General features: G+C 42.8%; 1 protein-coding gene across 10 annotated transcripts in view; it reads left to right on the top strand.

Annotated features, from left to right (window-relative positions):
* usp48 (ubiquitin specific peptidase 48) overlaps positions 1-17584 on the top strand; it is a 243158-nt gene that overhangs the window by 18856 nt on the left and 206718 nt on the right. For 9 of the 10 annotated variants that reach the window (XR_010016075.1, XR_010016074.1, XR_010016076.1 and 6 more), the window contains exon 2: positions 15415-15535. Coding sequence is in view for 5 of the 10 variants with exons in the window: in XM_063033066.1 (XP_062889136.1) it covers positions 15415-15535 (121 nt within the window). In the remaining 5 variants the exon portion in view is untranslated. Of the gene's footprint in view, positions 1-15412; positions 15536-17584 lie in introns of those variants that run through there. The other variant, XM_063033067.1, reaches the window with a different exon arrangement.

Genomic DNA, 17584 nt, shown 5'->3' with positions numbered 1-17584 from the left:
CAGGATGCTGCCTGGTTTAGAAAGTATGTATTATGATCAGAGATTAAGGGAGCTAGGACTTTACTCTTTGGAGAGGAGGAGGATGAGAGGAGGCATGATAGAGGTATACAAGATATTAAGAGGAATAGATAGAGTGGATAGCCAGCGCCTCTTCCCCAGGGCACCACTGCTCAATACAAGAGGACATGGCTTTAAGGTAAGGGGTGGGAAGTTCAAGGGGGATATTAGAGGAAGGTTTTTTACTCAGAGAGTGGTTGGTGCATGGAATGCACTGCCTGAGTCAGTGGTGGAGGCAGATACACTAGTGAAATTTAAGAGACTACTAGACAGGTATATGGAGGAATTCAAGGTGGGGCTTATATGGGAGGCAGGGTTTGAGGGTCGGCACAACATTGTGGGCCGAAGGGCCTGTACTGTGCTGTACTATTCTATGTTCTATGTCCTCATCGTGACAGTAGAGGAGGCCATGGATTGACATATTGGAATGGGAAGTGGAATTAAAATGGATGGCCACTGGGAGATTCCGCTTCTTCTGGTGGATGGAGCATAGGTGCTTGGCGAAGTGATCATCCAATCTACGTTGGGTCTCACCAGTATACAGAAGGCCACACTGGGAGCACCGGACACAGTATATGACCCCAACAGACTTACAAGTGAAATGTCGCCTCACTTGGAAGGACTGTGTGGGGCCATGAATAGTAGTGAGGGAGGTGGTGTAGGGGCAGGTGTAGCACTTGTTCTGCTTGCAAGGATAAGTGCCAGGAGGGAGATCAGTGGGGAGGGGCAAATAGACAAGGGAATTGCATAGGGAGTGATCCCTGCGGAAAGCAGAAAGTGGGGTGAGGGGAGAGAAAGATGTGCTTGGTAGTGGAATCCCATTGGAGATGGTGGAAGTTATGGAGACTTATACGCTGGATGTGGAGGGTGCAGGGTGGTAAGTGAGGATGAGGAACCCTATCCCTAGTAGAGTGGTGGGAGGATGGGGTGAGAGCGTATGTGCGTGAAATGGAAGAGATGTGGTTGAGGGTTGCATTAATGTGGAGGAAAGGAATGGAAGAGATGTGGTTGAGGGCAGCTTTGAACAACTCGCTGCTTCCTGCACCCATGCGGAGCTTGTCGACTTCATCAATTTTACTTCCAACTTCCACCTTGCCCTCAAGTTTGCCTGGCCCATTTCTGACACCTTCCTCCCCTTTCTTGATCTCTTTGTCTCTATCTTTGGAGACAGCTTATCTCCTGATGTCTATTATAAACCTACAGACTCTCACAGCTACCTGCACTATACCTTTTCCCACCCTGTTAATTGTAAAAATGCCATCCCCTTCTCTCAATTCCTCTGTCTCTGCCGCATCTGCTCTCAGGATGTGGCTTTTCATTCCAGAATGAAGGCGATGTCCTCCTTTTTCAAAAAGGGGCTTCTCTTCCTCCACCATCAACCGCAACTCTTCCATTTCATGCACGTCTGCTCTCACCCCATCCTTCCGCCACCCTCTCAGGGATAGGGTTCCTCTTGTCCTCACCTACCGCCCCACCATCTCTGCATCCAACAAATAATTCTCGGGAACATCTGCCATTTCTAACAGTATCCCCCACCAAACATATCCTTCCCTCCCCCCCCCCGCCACTTCCTGCTTTCTGCAGGGATCGCTCCCCATGCAGCTCCCTTGACCATTCGTCCCTCCCCATTGATCTTCCTCCTGGCACTTACCCTTGCAAGCAAAGCAAGTGCTACTTCTGCCCCTGTACCTCCTCCTGCATTACCTTTCAGGGCCCCAAACAGCCCTTCCAGATTGGGCGACACTTTACCTGTGAGTCTGTTGGGGGTCATATACTGTGTCCGATGCTCCTGGTGTGGCTTCCTGTACATTGATGAGACCCGACGTAGATTGGGAGACTGCTTTGCCGAGAACCTATATACCATCTGCCAGAAGAAATGGGATCTCACAGTGGCTCCCCATTTTAATTCCACTTCCCATTCCCATTCTGACATGCCAATCCATGGTCTGCTGTACTATCGCAATGAGGCCACATTTTGTATTCCTTCTGGGTAGCTGTGGGATGACCTGAAGATAGCTGTTCACGTAAGGTATCCCAAAAATATTGATGAACTGACACAGCTTTGTATGGAGGAATAGTCTAAAATTCCTCCTTGCCACTGTACAAGTCTGATCAGCAGCTACAGGAAACATTTGGTGGAGGTTATTGCTGCTAAAGGAGGTTCTACCAGTTATTAAGTACAAGGGTTCACATTTTTTCCAGCCTGGACTGAATGATTAAATAATGTGTTCAATAAACACATAACAGGTACAATTGTTTGTGTGTTTTTAGTTTAGGCAGATTATGTTTGTGTGTTATTGTGACTTAGATGAAGAGCAGACCCTATTTTACGAGTAATGAATGCAGGACTGAAAGTGTTGTATTTGAATGCGTGCAGCAGATGGAACAAGGTAGATGAACTTGTAGCACAGTTATAGACTGGCGGGTATGATGTTGAAAGTAGCACTGAATCATGGCTGAAAGAAGGTTATAGCTGGGAACTTAATGTCCAAGGAATGCCTTAAGAAATATGCCATTGAGTCTGCTCCACCATTCCATCACGGCTGTTCCCAGATCCCACTCAACCCCATACACTTGCCTTCTCACCAGATCCTTTGATGTCCTGACCAATCAGGAAACTATCAACTTCTGCCTTAAATTTACCCATGGACTTGGCCTCCACCAAAGTCTTGTGGCAGAGCATTCCACAGATTCACCAGTCTCTGGCAAAAAAACTCTCCTTATCTCTGTTTTAAAAGGTTGCCCTTCAATTTTAAGGCTGTGCTCTCTAGTTCTGGATACTCCCACCCGAAGAAACATCCTTTCCACATCCACCCTATCTATTCCTTTCAACATTCGATAGGTTTCAATGAGATCCCCCTGCATTCTTCTAAATTCCAGTGAGTACAGGCCCAAAGCTGCCAAATGCTCTTCATATGTTAACTCCTTCATTCCCAGAATCATCCTAGTGAACCTCTTCTGGACTGTCTCCAATGATAACACATCCCTTCTGCAATTTGGGGCCCAAAACTGTTGACAACACTCCAAGTGCGGTCTGATTAGTGTCTTACAAAGCCTCAGCATTATCTTCTTGTTTTTATATTCTATTCCCCTTGAAATAAAGGCCAACATTGCATTTGCCTTCTTTACCACAGACTTAACCTGTAAATTAACCTTCTGGGAGTCTTGCACGAGGACTCCCAAGTCCCTCTGCACCTCTGATGTTTGAACCTTCTCCCATTTAGATAATAGACCCCAGTTTTATTCCTTTTACCAAAATGCATTATCATACATTTCCCAATACTGTGTTCATCTGCTGCCTTTTTGCCCATTTTTCCAATTTGTGTAAGTCCTGTTGTAATAGCATTGCTTCCCCAGCACTACCTACCTCTCCACCTATCTTTGTATCATCTGCAAATTTTGCCACAAAGCCATCAATTTCATTATTCACATCATTGACAAACAATGTGAAAAGAGTGTTTCCAGTACTGACCCCTCAGAACACCGCTAGATACTGGCAGCCAACCAGAAAAGGCTTCAGTTATTCCCACTCTACCTATGCCTGTATCTTTCCTATAATGCCATAGGATTTAATCTTGTTAAGTAGCCTTATGTGTGGCACCTTATCAAATACATTCTGAAAATCAAGTAAATGACATTCACTGCCTCTCCTTTGTTCACCATGCTTATTACTTCCTCGAAGAACTCATTAACAGATTTGTCAGGCAAGATTTCCCTTTACAGAAACCATGCTGACCTTGACTTATTTTATCATTAGTCTCCAATTACCTCAAAACCTTGTCCTTAGTAACAGACTCCAACACTTTCCCAACCACCAGTGTTAAGCTAATTGGCCTATAGTTTCCTTTTATTTGCCTTCCTCCCTTCCTAAAGAGTGGAGTGACATTTGCAATCTTTCAGTCCTGGGGGAAAATGCCAGAATCAAGTGATTTTATCGAATGGCCAGGCAGGAAGGCAGAGAGGGTGGCAATGCTCTGTTGGTAAAAAACGAAATCAAATAATTAAAAAGAGGTCACATAGGGTCAGAGGGTGTTGAATCATTGTGGATAGAGCTAAGGAATTGGTAAGGGTAAAGAGACCCTGATGGGAGTTGATGTACAGCCCCCCAAACAGTAAAGACAAGGTCTACAAATTACAACGGGAGATAGAAAATGCATGCCAAAAGAGCAATTAGTCATGGATTTCAATACGCAGGTAGATGGGGGAAATCTGGTTGGTGCTGGATTCCAAGAGGTGAAATTTCTAGAGTGCCTATGAAATGGCTTTTCAGAGCAGCTCGTGGTTGATCCCACTAGGGGATCAGCTGTTCTGGATTGGGTGTTGTGCAATGATCTGGAATTGATTAGAGAGCTTAAGGTAAAATAATCCTGAGGGGCAAGTGATCATAATATGATTGAATTCACTCTGAATTTTGAGGAGGAGAAGGTAAAGTCAGATGTATCAGTATTACAGTAGAGTAAAGGGAATTTCAGAGGCATGAAAGAGGAGTTGGCCAGAATTGATTGGAAAAGAATACTGGCAGGGATGACAGCAGAGCAGCATTGGCTGGGATTTCTGGGAACAATTCAGAAGGCTTGGGATATATACATCCCAAAGAGGAAGTATTCTATAGGCAAGATGACATAACTGTCGCTAACAAAAGAAGTCAAAGCCAACATAAAAGCCAAAGAGAGGGCAAATAATACAGCAAAAGTTAGTGAGAAGTTAGTGGGAAGATGTTGGAGTGGATTGTTAAACATGTGGTTTCAGAGTACTTGGACACATGATAATAAAGGCCATAGTCAGCATGGTTTCCTCAAAAGAAAATCTTACCTGATAAATCTGTTGGGATTCTTTGAAGAATAGACAAAGGAGAATTAGTTAATGTTGTGTATTTGGATTTTCAGAAGGCCTTTGACAAGGTGCCACACATGAGACTGCTTTATAATTTATTGCAGGGAAGGTCCAAGCATGGATAAAATAGTGGTTGACTGGCAGGAGGCAAAGAGTGGGACACAAAGGATCCTTTTCTGGTTGGCTGCCATTGACTAGTGGTGTTCCACAGGGGTCTGCGTTGAGACCACTTCTTTTTACATTATGTCTCATTGACATGGATGATGGAATTGATGGCTTTGTGGCCAAGTTTGTGGATGATACGAAGGGAGGTAGAGGGTCTGGTAGTTTTGAGGAAGTAGAAAGGCTACAGAAGGACCTAGGCAAAGAAATGGCAGATGGAATACAGAGTCAGGAAATATATGGTCATGCACTTTGGTAGAAGAAATGAAAGGGATGACTATTTTCTAAATGGAGAGAAAATACAAAAAACTGCGGTGCCAAAGGACTTGGGATTGCTTATGCAGAATTCCCTAAAGGAATCACCTGCTCGTGAATATGGCCAAAACCAGGGAGATGGTGATTGATTGTAGGATGAAGAGGACTGTGACGAGTCCTGTATACTTTCTGGGAGAAGCTGTTGTGGTGGTGGAGGAGTACAAATACTTGGGTGTTCACCTCGACAAGAGACTTGACTGGAAAACCAACACCAAGGCTGTTTACAAGAGGAGGATGAGCAGAGGAAGCTGAGATCCTTCAATATGTGCAGCAGGATGTTGGAGATCCTTTACCAGTCAGTTGTAGTGAGTGCAGTCTTCTTTGCAGCTTTATTTTAGGAGAGCAGTATGGGTGCTGGTGGTACAAAAAGGCTAAATAAACTCTTCAGAAAGACTGGATCTGTCCTTGGCTACAACCCGGACTCTTTTGAGTTAGTGGTGGAGAGGAGGTCACTGCTGTGTGCTGGGGCAGCAGGCTGAGGGTAGCAGACACCAACAGGATCAACAAACTCATTCGTAAGGCCAGTGATGTTGTGGGGATGGAACTGGACACTCTGACGGTGGTGTCTGAAAAGAGGATGCTGTCCAAGTTGCATGCCATCTTGGACAATGTCTCCCATCCACTACATAATGGACTGGTTGGGCACAGGAGTACATTCAGCTAGAGACTCATTCCACCGAGATGCAACACTGAGCGTCATGGGAAGTCATTTCTGCCTGTAGCCATCAAACTTTACAACTCCTCCCTTGGAGGGTCACCCTGAGCCAATAGACTGGTCCTGGACTTATTTCCTGGCATAATTTACATATTACCATTTAATTATTTATGGTTTTATTACTATTTAATTACTTATGGTGGAACTGTAACGAAAACCAATTTCCCCCGGGATCAATAAAGTATGACTATGACTATGACTAAAACTGTTATCCATTATGGACAATCTGACACATCCTCTCCATGACCTACTGAATAAGAAGCGAAGCACCCTTTCAAACAGACTCATTCAGGTTCACTGTCACAATGATCATTACAGAAAATCTTTCCTACCAAACACACATCACAGTATACTAGTCTCTATTTTATTACTTTGTACATTATTGTTGCAATTATTGCACATTGGTAAACTATTATTGAGTATATTTATTCTGTACTTTATTATCAGGTAAGTCTGCACACCAACTGTGTTTTTAAATGTCTCTGCTGTAATGAAAGAATTTCCCACTCAGTATCAATAAACCAGTCTCCCCGGCTCATGCACCCCCACTGCTCTTGCCTTGGCCCCCCCCCCCCGCCTCCGCAGAGGACACAACCTCAGAATGCAGTGGCGTCCTTTTAGAACGGAGATGAAGAATTCTTTTAGTCAGAGAGTGGTTAAACTGTGAAATTCATTGCCATGGATGGCTCTGGAGTCCAAGTCATTGGATATATATAAGGCAGAGGTTGATAGATTCTTGACCAATCAGGACATGAAGGGATAAGGGGAGAAGGCAGCAGATTAGGGCTAAGAGGGAAAATGGATCAGCCATGATGAAATGGCGGAGCGGACCTGATGGAATCGGGCCTGAATCTGCTCCTTTGTATTATGGTCTAAAACCAGGTGATTGGAAAGGATTCACAAACTTTCTCTTGCAACTGTAATTGCAGTACATTTTTATAAATGGATGGCACTGTGATGTAACTGGTAGAGCTGCTGCCTCAGCACCAGCAACCTGGGCTCTATCCTGATCTCTGGTGCAGTCCTTGTGGAGTTTGCAATTCTTCCAGTGTCTTATGGCTTTAGTCTGTGTGGTATGATTTCCTCCCTCATCTCAAAGACATGGGTGGGGAGGTTAATTTCCACTATAAATTGCTGGTAGTTTGTCACTGGGTGATAATATCGGGGCTAGTTGAATGTGGAAGGTAAAAATAGGATTAGTGTAGGTGAGTGCTTGATGGCTGAAGAGTCTTTTAACATTCTGTATGATTCTTTAGTGTATATTGCACCCACAGGATGCTGATTGTAGAGGGAGTCATCCTTAGGATGTGGATCAGGTTTTAGAAAAGTGGGCAGTTGTGTCCTGAATGGTGTTGAGCTTTTGGTGGTGGAACGTTTCTTTTCATCCAGGAAGGTGGGTAGTATTCCATTATGCTTCTAACTTGTGCCTTGTAGGTGGTAAAAAGGCCTTGGGGTGTCGACGGATGAGTTATTCCTTGCAGGGGACTTAATTTCTGATTGCTTTAGTAGCCACAATATTCATATCTGCTTGCTTCATTTGAATTTCTGGTCAATGGTGTTTAGGATGTTAATTGTGTGAATTCTGTTAAAGGGTTTCTTATTGGAAATAATCATTGCTCACATTCCTGTGATATACATATCATTTGCCATTTAGCAGTCAATGCTTAAGTATTATCCATGCTTTATAACTTCCATGATGAGATTCTGACCCTGTGTTAGTAGCAATATTAAGTGGTAATCTTGGGTTGGGATATTTTGAAGAATCCAGTTATTATTGAGCTTTTCTGTTGGTACCTAATGGCTTTAACAGGGCTCTTTAGTTCTCGTCTCAGTCAAGTGATGGTTTGATATTCAGGCCAGTCACTTGCACCACATTTCCTTGATCCACATAATGATACCTGCAACTGGGAGAACTTGCTTAAGCCATAAGTGGGTTTGGTTAAGCAAGCTTATTGATAACTATAACATGATGGCATCATCCGTGATCCCCCAGTATTTATAATGTGGTTTCTTTTATATTGCCAGTACATTACCAGTGTTGTGGCTGTACTTGAACAGCTTAGCTTGAGGTACAGCTGGTTTGGAATGGAAGTCTTCAATACTTCAGCCAGATGTATCTGGTTATATATTCTTTGTTGTGTTAAGAACTGTCAATTGTTTCTTGATATTTCTCAGTATTCTCAAGAGGGAGGGTGAGCAGCCGGATGTCGTGGTCCATGTAGGGACCAATGACATGGGTAGGAAGAGTGTGGAGGTCCTGAAAGGTGAGTTTAGGGAGTTAGGCGCCAAGTGAAAGGACAGAACTTCCAGGGTAGCCATCTCAGGATTGCTACCAGTGCCACATGCAGGCAGGTTTAGAAATAGTAAGGTAGCGCAGATCAACACGTGGCTGAAGGCATGGTGCAGGAGGGAGGGCTTCAGATTTATAGATAATTGGGCAGTTTTCCAGGGAAGCTGGGACCTGTTCCGGTGGGACGGTCTGCATCTGAACTGGAGGGGGACAAATATTCTTGCGGGTAGCTTTGCAAGAGAGGCTCCAGTGGATTTAAACTAGATATGGGGGGAAGGGGAACCAGAGTGTAGGAACAGATGTAGGGAAGAAGGAAGAAAAAGAAAATAGTAAAATTGTTTGCACAGTTAGTGATAAACAGAGAGTAAGAGGTGGACAATTTCTTAAGTGCATTTATTTTAATGCTAGGAGCATTGTAAGAAAGGTGGCTGAGCTTAAAGTGTGGATTGATACCTGGAAGTATGATGTGGTAGCTATTAATGAAACATGGTTACAGGAGGGGTGTGTTTGGCAACTAAATATTCCTGGATTTAATTGCTTCAGGTGTGATAGAATTGGAGGGACAAGAGGGGGTGGGGTTGCATTGCTTGTCAGAGAAAATATTACAGCGGTACTCTGGCAGGATAGATTAGAGGGCTCATCTAGGGAGGCTATTTGGGTGGAATTGAGGAATGGGAAAGGTGCGGTATTATAGACCACCAAATGGGGAACGAGAATTGGAGGAGCAAATTTGTAAGGAGATAGCAGATATTAGTAGTAGGCGCAAGGTTGTGATTGTGGGAGATTTTGATTTTCCACACATAGACTGGGAAGCCCATACTGTAAAACGGCTGGATGGTTTGGAGTTTGTAAAATGTGTGCAGGATAGTTTTTTTGCAGCAATGCATAGAGGTACCAACGAGGGAAGGGGTGGTGTTGGATCTCCTGTTAGGGAATGAGATCGGTCAGGTGACGGAGGTTTGTGTTGGGCAGCACTTGGGTCCAGTGATCACAATGCTATTAGTTTCAATATAATTATGGAGAAGGATAGATCTGGACCCAGGGTTGAGATTTTTATTGGAAAAAGGCTAACTTTGAGGAGATGCGAAAGGATTTAGAAGGAGTGGATTGGGACAATTTGTTTTATGGGAAGGATGTAGGGAGCGGGAAGCGCAGAAGCAAATATCGCTGTGATGATTGTACGTTCTAGTATCAATTATTGTTTGGCGACAATAAAGTATAAAGTAAAGTAATAGAGAAATGGAGGTCATTTAAAGGTGAAATTTTGAGAGTACAGAATCTTTATGTTCCTGTTAGGTTGAAAGGAAAGGTTAAAAATTTGAGAGAGCCATGGCTTTCAAGGGATATTGGAAACTTGAAATATTGGAAATACAGAAAGCATGGAGTAAATAAGGTGCTCGAGGAATATAAAGAATGTAGAAGGAATCTTAAGAAAGAAATTAGAAAAGCTAAAAGAAGATATGAGGTTGCTTTGGCAAATAAGGTGAAAATAAATCCCCAAGGGTTTCTATCGTTATATAAATAGCAAAAGGATAGTGAGGGATAAAATTGGTCCCTTAGAGAATCAGAGTGGACGGCGATGTGTGGAGCCAAAAGAGATGGGGGAGATTCTTAACAATTTCTTTTCTTCAGTATTCACGAAGGAGAAAGATATTGAATTGTGTACAATAAGGGAAACGGGTAGGGAAGTTATGGAAACTATGATGATTAAACAAGTAGGACTGGAGCTTTTAAGGAATATAAAAGTGGCTAAGTCTCTGGGTCCTGACAGGATATTCCCCAGGACAATGAGGGAAGTTAGTGTGGAAATGGCAGGGGCTCCAACAGAAATATTTCAAATGTCAATAGAAACGGGGATGGTGCCGGAGGAACTGGCCAAAGTTGGCTGGAAAGGGACAGTGGCGGGAAAGACAGCAGAGCAGCAGTGGCTGGAGTTTATGCAAGAAGTGAGGAAGGTGCAAGACAGGTATATTCCAAAAAAGAAGAAATTTTCGAGTGGAAAAAGGATGCAACCATGGTTGACAAGAGAAGTCAAAGCCAAAGTTAAAGCAAAGGAGAGGGCATACAAGGAAGCAAAAATTAGTGGGAAGACAGAGGATTGGGAAGTTTTTAAAACCTTACAAAAGGAAACCAAGAAAGTCATTAAGAGAGAAAAGATTAACTATGAAAGGAAGCTAGCAAATAATATCAAAGAGGATACTAAAAGCTTTTTCAAGTATATAAAGAGTAAAAGACAGGTGAGAGTAGATATAGGACCGATAGAAAATGATGCTGGAGAAATTGTAATGGGAGATAAGGAGATGGCAGAGGAACTGAACGAGTATTTTGCATCAGTCTTCACTGAGGAAGACAGCAGTATACTGGACACTCAAGGGTGGCAGGGAAGAGAAGTGTGCGCAGTCACAATTATGACAGAGAAAGTACTCAGGAAGCTGAATAGTCTAAAGGTAGATAAATCTCCCGGACCAGGTGGAATGCACCCGCGCGTTCTGAAGGAAGTAGCTGTGGAGATTGCGGAGGCATTAGTGATGATCTTTCAAAAGTCGATAGATTCTGGCATGGTTCTGGAGGACTGGAGGACTGGAAGACTGCAAATGTCACTCCGCTATTTAAGAAGGGGGCAAGAAAGCAAAAAGGAAATTATAGACCTGTTAGCTTGACATCGGTGGTTGGGAAGTTGTTGGAGTCCATCGTCAAGGATGAGGTTACAGAGTACCTGGAGGCATATGACAAGATGGGCAGAACTCAGCATGGGTTCCTTAAAGGAAAATCCTGCCGGACAAACCTATTACAATTTTTTGAGGAAATTACCAGTAGGCTAGACAAGGGAGATGCAGTGGATGTTGTATATTTGGATTTTCAGAAGGCTTTTGACAAGGTGCCACACATGAGGCTACTTAAGATAAGAGCCCATGGAATTACGGGAAAGTTACATACGTGGATAGAGCATTGGCTGATTGGCAGGAAACAGAGAGTGGGAATAAAGGGATCCTATTCTGGTTGGCTGCCGGTTACCAGTGGTGTTCCACAGGGGTCCGTGTTGGGGCTGCTCTGTTTTACATTGTACATCATCGATTTGGATTATGGAATAGATAGCTTTGTGGCTAAGTTTGCTGACGATATGAAGATAGGTGGAGGGGCTGGTAGTGCTGAGGAAACAGAGAGTCTGCAGAGAGACTTGGATAGATTGGAAGAATGGGCAGAGAAGTGGCAAATGAAGTACAATGTTGGAAAGTGTATGGTTATGCACTTTGGCAGAAAAAGTAAACGGGCAGACTATTATTTAAATGGGGAAAGAATTCAAAGTTCGGAGATGCAACGGGACTTGGGAGTCCTCATACGGGATACCCTTAAAGTTAACCTCGGGGCTGAGTCAGTAGTGAAGAAGGCGAATGCAATGTTGGCATTCATTTCTAGAGGAATAGAGTATAGGAGCAGGGATGTGATGTTGAGGCTCTATAAGGCCCTGGTGAGACCTCACTTGGAGTACTGTGTGCAGTTTTGGTCTCCTTATTTAAAAAAGGATGTGCTGACGTTGGAGAGGGTACAGGGAAGATTCACTAGAATGATTCCGGGAATGAGAGGGTTATCATATGAGGAACGTTTGTCCGCTCTTGGACTGTATTCCTTGGTGTTTAGAAGAATGAGGGGAGAATGTTGAAAGGCATGGACAGAGTGGATGTGGCAAAGTTGTTTCCCATGATGGGGGAGTCTAGTACGAGAGGGCATGACTTAAGGATTGAAGGGCGCCTATTCAGAACAGAAATGCGAAGAAATTTTTTTAGTCAGAGGGTGGTGAATCTATGGAATTTCTTGCCACGGGCAGCAGTGGAGGCCAAGTCATTGGGTGTATTTAAGGCAGAGATTGATAGGTATCTGAGTAGCCAGGGCATCAAAGGTTATGGTGAGAAGGCGGGGGAGTGGGACTAAATGGGAGAATGGATCAGCTCATGGTAAAATGGCGGAGCAGACTCGATGGGCCAAATGGCCGACTTCTGCTCCTTTGTCTTATGGTCTTATGACTGGCGTATTGCTCATGTTGTTCCATTGTTTAAAAAGGGTTCTAAGAGTATACCTAGCAATTATCAGCCTGTGAGTTTGACGTCAGTGGTGGGTAAATTGATGGAAGGTATTCTTAGAGATGGTATGTATAATTATCTGGATAGACAGGGTCTGATTAGGAACAGTCAACATGGATTTGTGCGTGGAAGGTCATGTTTGACAAATCTTATTGAATTTTTTTAAGAGGTTACTAGGAATGTTGACAAGGGTAAAGTGGTAGATGTTGTCTATATGGACTTCAGTAAGGCCTTTGACAAGATCCCACACTGAAGGTTGGTTAGGAAGGTTCAATCGTTAGGTATTAATATTGAAGTAGTATAATGGATTCAGCAATGGCTGGATGGGAGACGCCAGAGAGGGGTGATGGAAAACTGTTTGTCAGATTGGAGGCTGGAGACTAGTGGTGTGCCTCAGGGATCTGTACTGGGTCCAATGTTATTTGTCACATACATTAATGATCTGGATGATAGGGTGGTAAATTGGATGAGTAAGTATGCAGATATTACTAAGATACGTGGAGTTGTGGATAATGAAGTAGGTTTTCAAAACTTGCAGAGAGATTTAGGCCAGAGTGGGCTGAAAGATGGCAGATGGAGTTTAATGCTGATAAATGTGAGTTACTACATTTTGGTAGGGCTAATCAAGATAGGACATATATGGTAAATGGTAGGGCATTAAAGAATGCAGTAGAATAGAAGGATCTAGGAATAATGGTGCATAGTTCCCTGAAGGAACTATGGAATCTCATGTGGATAGGGTGGTCAAGAAAGCTTTTGGTATGCTGGCCTTTATAAATCAGAGCATTGAGTATAGGAGTTGGGATGTAATGTTGAAATTGTACAAGGCATTGGTGAGGCCAAATTTGGAGTATTGTGTACAGGTTTGGTCACCAAATTATAGGAAAGATGTCAACAAAATAGAGAGAGTACAGAGAAGGTTTACTAGAATGTTGCCTGGGTTACAGAAAAAAGGTTGAACAAGTTGGGTCTTTATTCTTTGGAACGTAGAAGGTTGATGGGGGGACTTGATAGAGGTATTTAAAATTATGAGAGGGATAGATAGAGCTGACGTGAATAGGCTTTTTCCATTGAGAGTGGGGGGAGATTCAAGCAAGAGTACATGAGTTGAGAGTTAAAGGGCAAAAGTTTAGGGGTAACATGAGGGGGAACTTCTTTACTCAGGGAGTGGTGGCTGTGTGGAAAGAGCTTCCAGCAGAAGTGGTTGAGGCAGGTTCGATGTTGTCATTTAAAGTTAAACTGGACAGCTATATGGACAGGAAAGGAATGGAGGGTTATGGGCTGAGTGCAGGTCGGTGGCACTAGGTGAGAGTATGAGTTTGGCATGGACTAGAAGGGCTGAGATGGCCTGTTTCCGTGCTGTAATTGTTATATGGTTATATAATATCCCATGGAGCAAATGAGAATGATTTGAAAGCTGGTGCTTGTAATGATGAGGATCTCGGGAAGAAGCCAAAATGGATGATCCATTTGATGTTATCAGCAATTGTATACTAAGTCCTGCCATCATTGAAGATGAGCATGTCTTGGACCACCTCCAATATTATGGCTGTTCTGTTGTCTCCCATCATTCTCAACTGGATCTAAAAGGACTGCAAATTGTTGATTAGATCTATTTTCATGGTCAAATTTGTCTGAAACAGGATAGATTGGTGAGAATGAGGTCAAATACTGTAGATTATTCTTGTGCACTTATCATCTGCTGCATTTCCATGCCTTTCAAAGCTAAGAGAGTCTAGGTCCTTATCGATATTACTGTGTTCTCTTAGTGAACAGCTTTGAACTTCTCATACCTATTGTCTTGCTACTTTCAGTGTTTTTACCAAATATTCATCAAGGTAGTGCACTGATACATTGGTTGGGGAGGTTTGATGTCCTTGTCCATGTTTTAGTTCTGACTTTGAGGGTTCATGAAACCAAAAGTCAGTTGTATACACTTCCAGGGCTATCCCCTCCTACACTGCTGCTTCTGGTAGACGTAACCTGTAAATGGGTCAGGATAGAGGAATCTGGATTGTTACATGTAAGCTTGTGGTATAGGGAATAATATATTGGTGTAGTTAGAAAGTTGACTGGCAAATGGGAAACAGCAGATATATGTAAATTGATCTTTTTTTCGTTGTCTGAAAGCCTATAATCAGAAACAGAACTGCATTAATGGATAGTAGTCCAGTAACTTGCATGTGAAGTAAAGGTAAAGGTTTGAGCCAGATTTGGAGGAAGGTGGCGAGAAATTAAAGGGACCTGCAGGATGGTGCTGGTAGGAAGTGGCACTGCACTCAGATGTGGACAGAAGTAAATAATGTGGGACCAGTAAATAATAGTGGGGAAGGCCTAGGTGGTGGGTCGTTCAAAGTTCAAAAAGTTAGAAGTAAATGTATTACCAAAGTACATATACATCACCATATACAACCTTGAGATTCATTTTCTTTTTCCAGTTTTTGGCTGGGAGATAGTTGGAGTGGTCCAGAAACTGGCTGTATATTGGATATGATTATCTGGAGGCTAACTGCAGGTTGGATCAGAGACTGATCTGTAGACTTAAAGAAGGTCCATGTGGTGGTGTGGTAGTAGGGGTTTTGTGCATTGTTGGATGTGGACTGATTTAGGGATAGGTAGAATAGGTAATTGAGTGGGGATTGGAAATGGAAGCTCCAGTTGTTTTTCCATTCTTATTTCACTATTCCTTCATACATCCTGACCTTTCTGATTCTCATGAGTGAAGACTTCAAAGCTTTTTATCCCCTGTAGAGATTAGAATCAAATAAAGTCCATTTGCTGTGGTTAGCTCAATGTTTTACATATTGGAACAATTTTGGGAGTGAGGTAATTACAGTTTGATTCTGGAATTACATTAGATACCATAATTGGATCATCTTGTTTTCTCACTAAAACTGTATTTTAATAATTGCCTTCAAGATTTATTCAAGGTTTTCATTTTAATATTTGCTTTCCCAATGTAGACGCAACTGTAGAGGCAATCCCAACTGCTTAGTGGGTCTCGGTGAACATGTATGGCTGGGGGAAATTGATGAAAATAGCTTCCACAACATTGATGACCCTAATTCTGAAAGGAGATGCAAGGTGAGTAAATACAGTGCATTTTGAAGAAAGATTATTGCTAAGTTACAAGTTTTAGAGTTTCTGCACTGGGCATCGAATCTTGCCACAAATTTTGCTCTGAATAATGCAGATTTTATTTTTCAAACTCAGTTCCCCCTTGTCCACCACATTTGTTCTCGGGATGAGCTTCCATTCTAGAACATCTGAGATGTCCTCTTTTTTTTCTCCAAAGTTTGGGGTTTTCTTCCATGACTATCAATGCTGCCCTCACACACATCTCTTCCATTTCCAGCACATCTGCCCCTAACTCATTTTCCTGCAGTCACAGTAGGGATAGGGTTCCCCTTGACCTTATCTACCACCGGTGAGCTTCTGTATCCAGTATTTCATTCTCTGTAGCTTCCACTATCTCTGGTAGGATGCTACCATTCATCACATATTTGTTTCCCCTCCCTCTCTGCTTTCGCTCATCAGAATCACTCTCTATATGACTCCCTTGTCCACTTGTCTCTCCCCACGTCTCTCTCCTGGTTCTTAATCCTTGCAAGTATGACAAATTCTACACCTGTCCTTTCACCAACTTCGTCATCACCATTCAATGCTCCTTCTAGGTGAGGTGACACTTCAATTGTAGTCTGTTGGGGTCATCTATTGTGTATAGTGCTCCCAGTGCAGCCACCTCCTACATCAGTGAGACCCAGTGCAGATGGGCAGACTGCTTTGTCGAGCACCTTCACTTTGTCCGCTGCAAAAGTCAGATTTGTCCGGTGGCTACCCATTTTAATTCAACTTTGCATCTGCATTCTGACATGCCTGTCCATGGCCTCCTCTACCGCTGCGATGAGGCCAAACTCAGGTTGGAATAGCAATACCTAATAGTCCACTTGGTCAGCCTCTAACCTGATGGTATCCACATCAATTTCTCTAACTTCTAGTAATTTCTTTCCCTCCCTGCTCTCTTTTTCTGTTCATCATTCTAGTTACCAGTAATGATGTCGAAGGTTATGGAGAGAAGCTAGGGGAATAGGGGTGAGAGGGATAATAAATCACCCATGATCAAATGGTGTAGCAGACTCAATGGCCAAATAGCCTATATCTTATGGTCTTATCCTCTCACCCTTTCTCTTCTCACCTACCCCATCACCTCCCTGTAGTTTTCCTCTTTCTCTTTCTTCCATGATCCACTGTTCTCTCCTATTAGATTCCTTCTTCTTCAGTCCTTTATTCTTTCTACCCATCCCTCCCTACATCTTACTTCATTCCCCCATTTCCCACCCACTACCCTCCTCACCTGGTACTCCCTCAGATTAATCTGGTTTTTGTTCCCTTTTTTCCAGCCTGAAACATCAAGTGTTTATTCCACTCCATAGGTGCTGCGTGATTTGCTGAGTTCCTGCAGCATTTTGTTTATGATTTGACTTCTGTTCAAAATAATTTGTATGATCGTGACCCTAAAATCTTTCATGAGCCTTCATAATGGGCTGTAGAACGTTTTGAACCATTCAAAATATCCTCAAAGTGGGGATCACTGAAGTTTTGTGACTACCGTTGAAAATGAATTTATTCTAAAATATAAGAAATTGCAATGTAATCTGATTTTGAAATAAAAGAAAGTAGTTTAAACCAAAATGATTCACTAATCTTTTTGTTCTGCAGTAGTCAATTTCTTCATAACTTAGTGATTAAGTTTTAGCAGCTGCCTTGCTTTGCTACCAATAACTAGGAACTTTCTAGAGCTGACATGACATTTGAATTTTTCTTTTTGTCCACTTATCAGTTTTGCGAGAGATTTGGTTCTAGCCATTATTTTTGAGCCAACGCGGAAGATGGTAAAATTTGACTTGTACTAAATTTACCCTGGGTTCAAAGTCCTTTGGTCTTTGGCACCTATTAAACCAGCAGATAGATTCCTACAGCCATCGACTTCTTGAATCAACCTGCACTGAGCACTCTACCTGAGCAACGGAGCACGATGGACTACCTTTTGCGATACCATGGACTAGTCTTTTTTTTGCTTAGATATCCTGTTTATTGTGTTCTGAACTTACATGCTTATGTTGCTACAGGTTT

Source organism: Mobula hypostoma, chromosome 25 (genome assembly GCF_963921235.1).
Source record: "Mobula hypostoma chromosome 25, sMobHyp1.1, whole genome shotgun sequence".
NCBI lineage: Eukaryota > Metazoa > Chordata > Chondrichthyes > Myliobatiformes > Myliobatidae > Mobula > Mobula hypostoma.
This window is presented reverse-complemented; position numbering and strand designations above follow the sequence as displayed.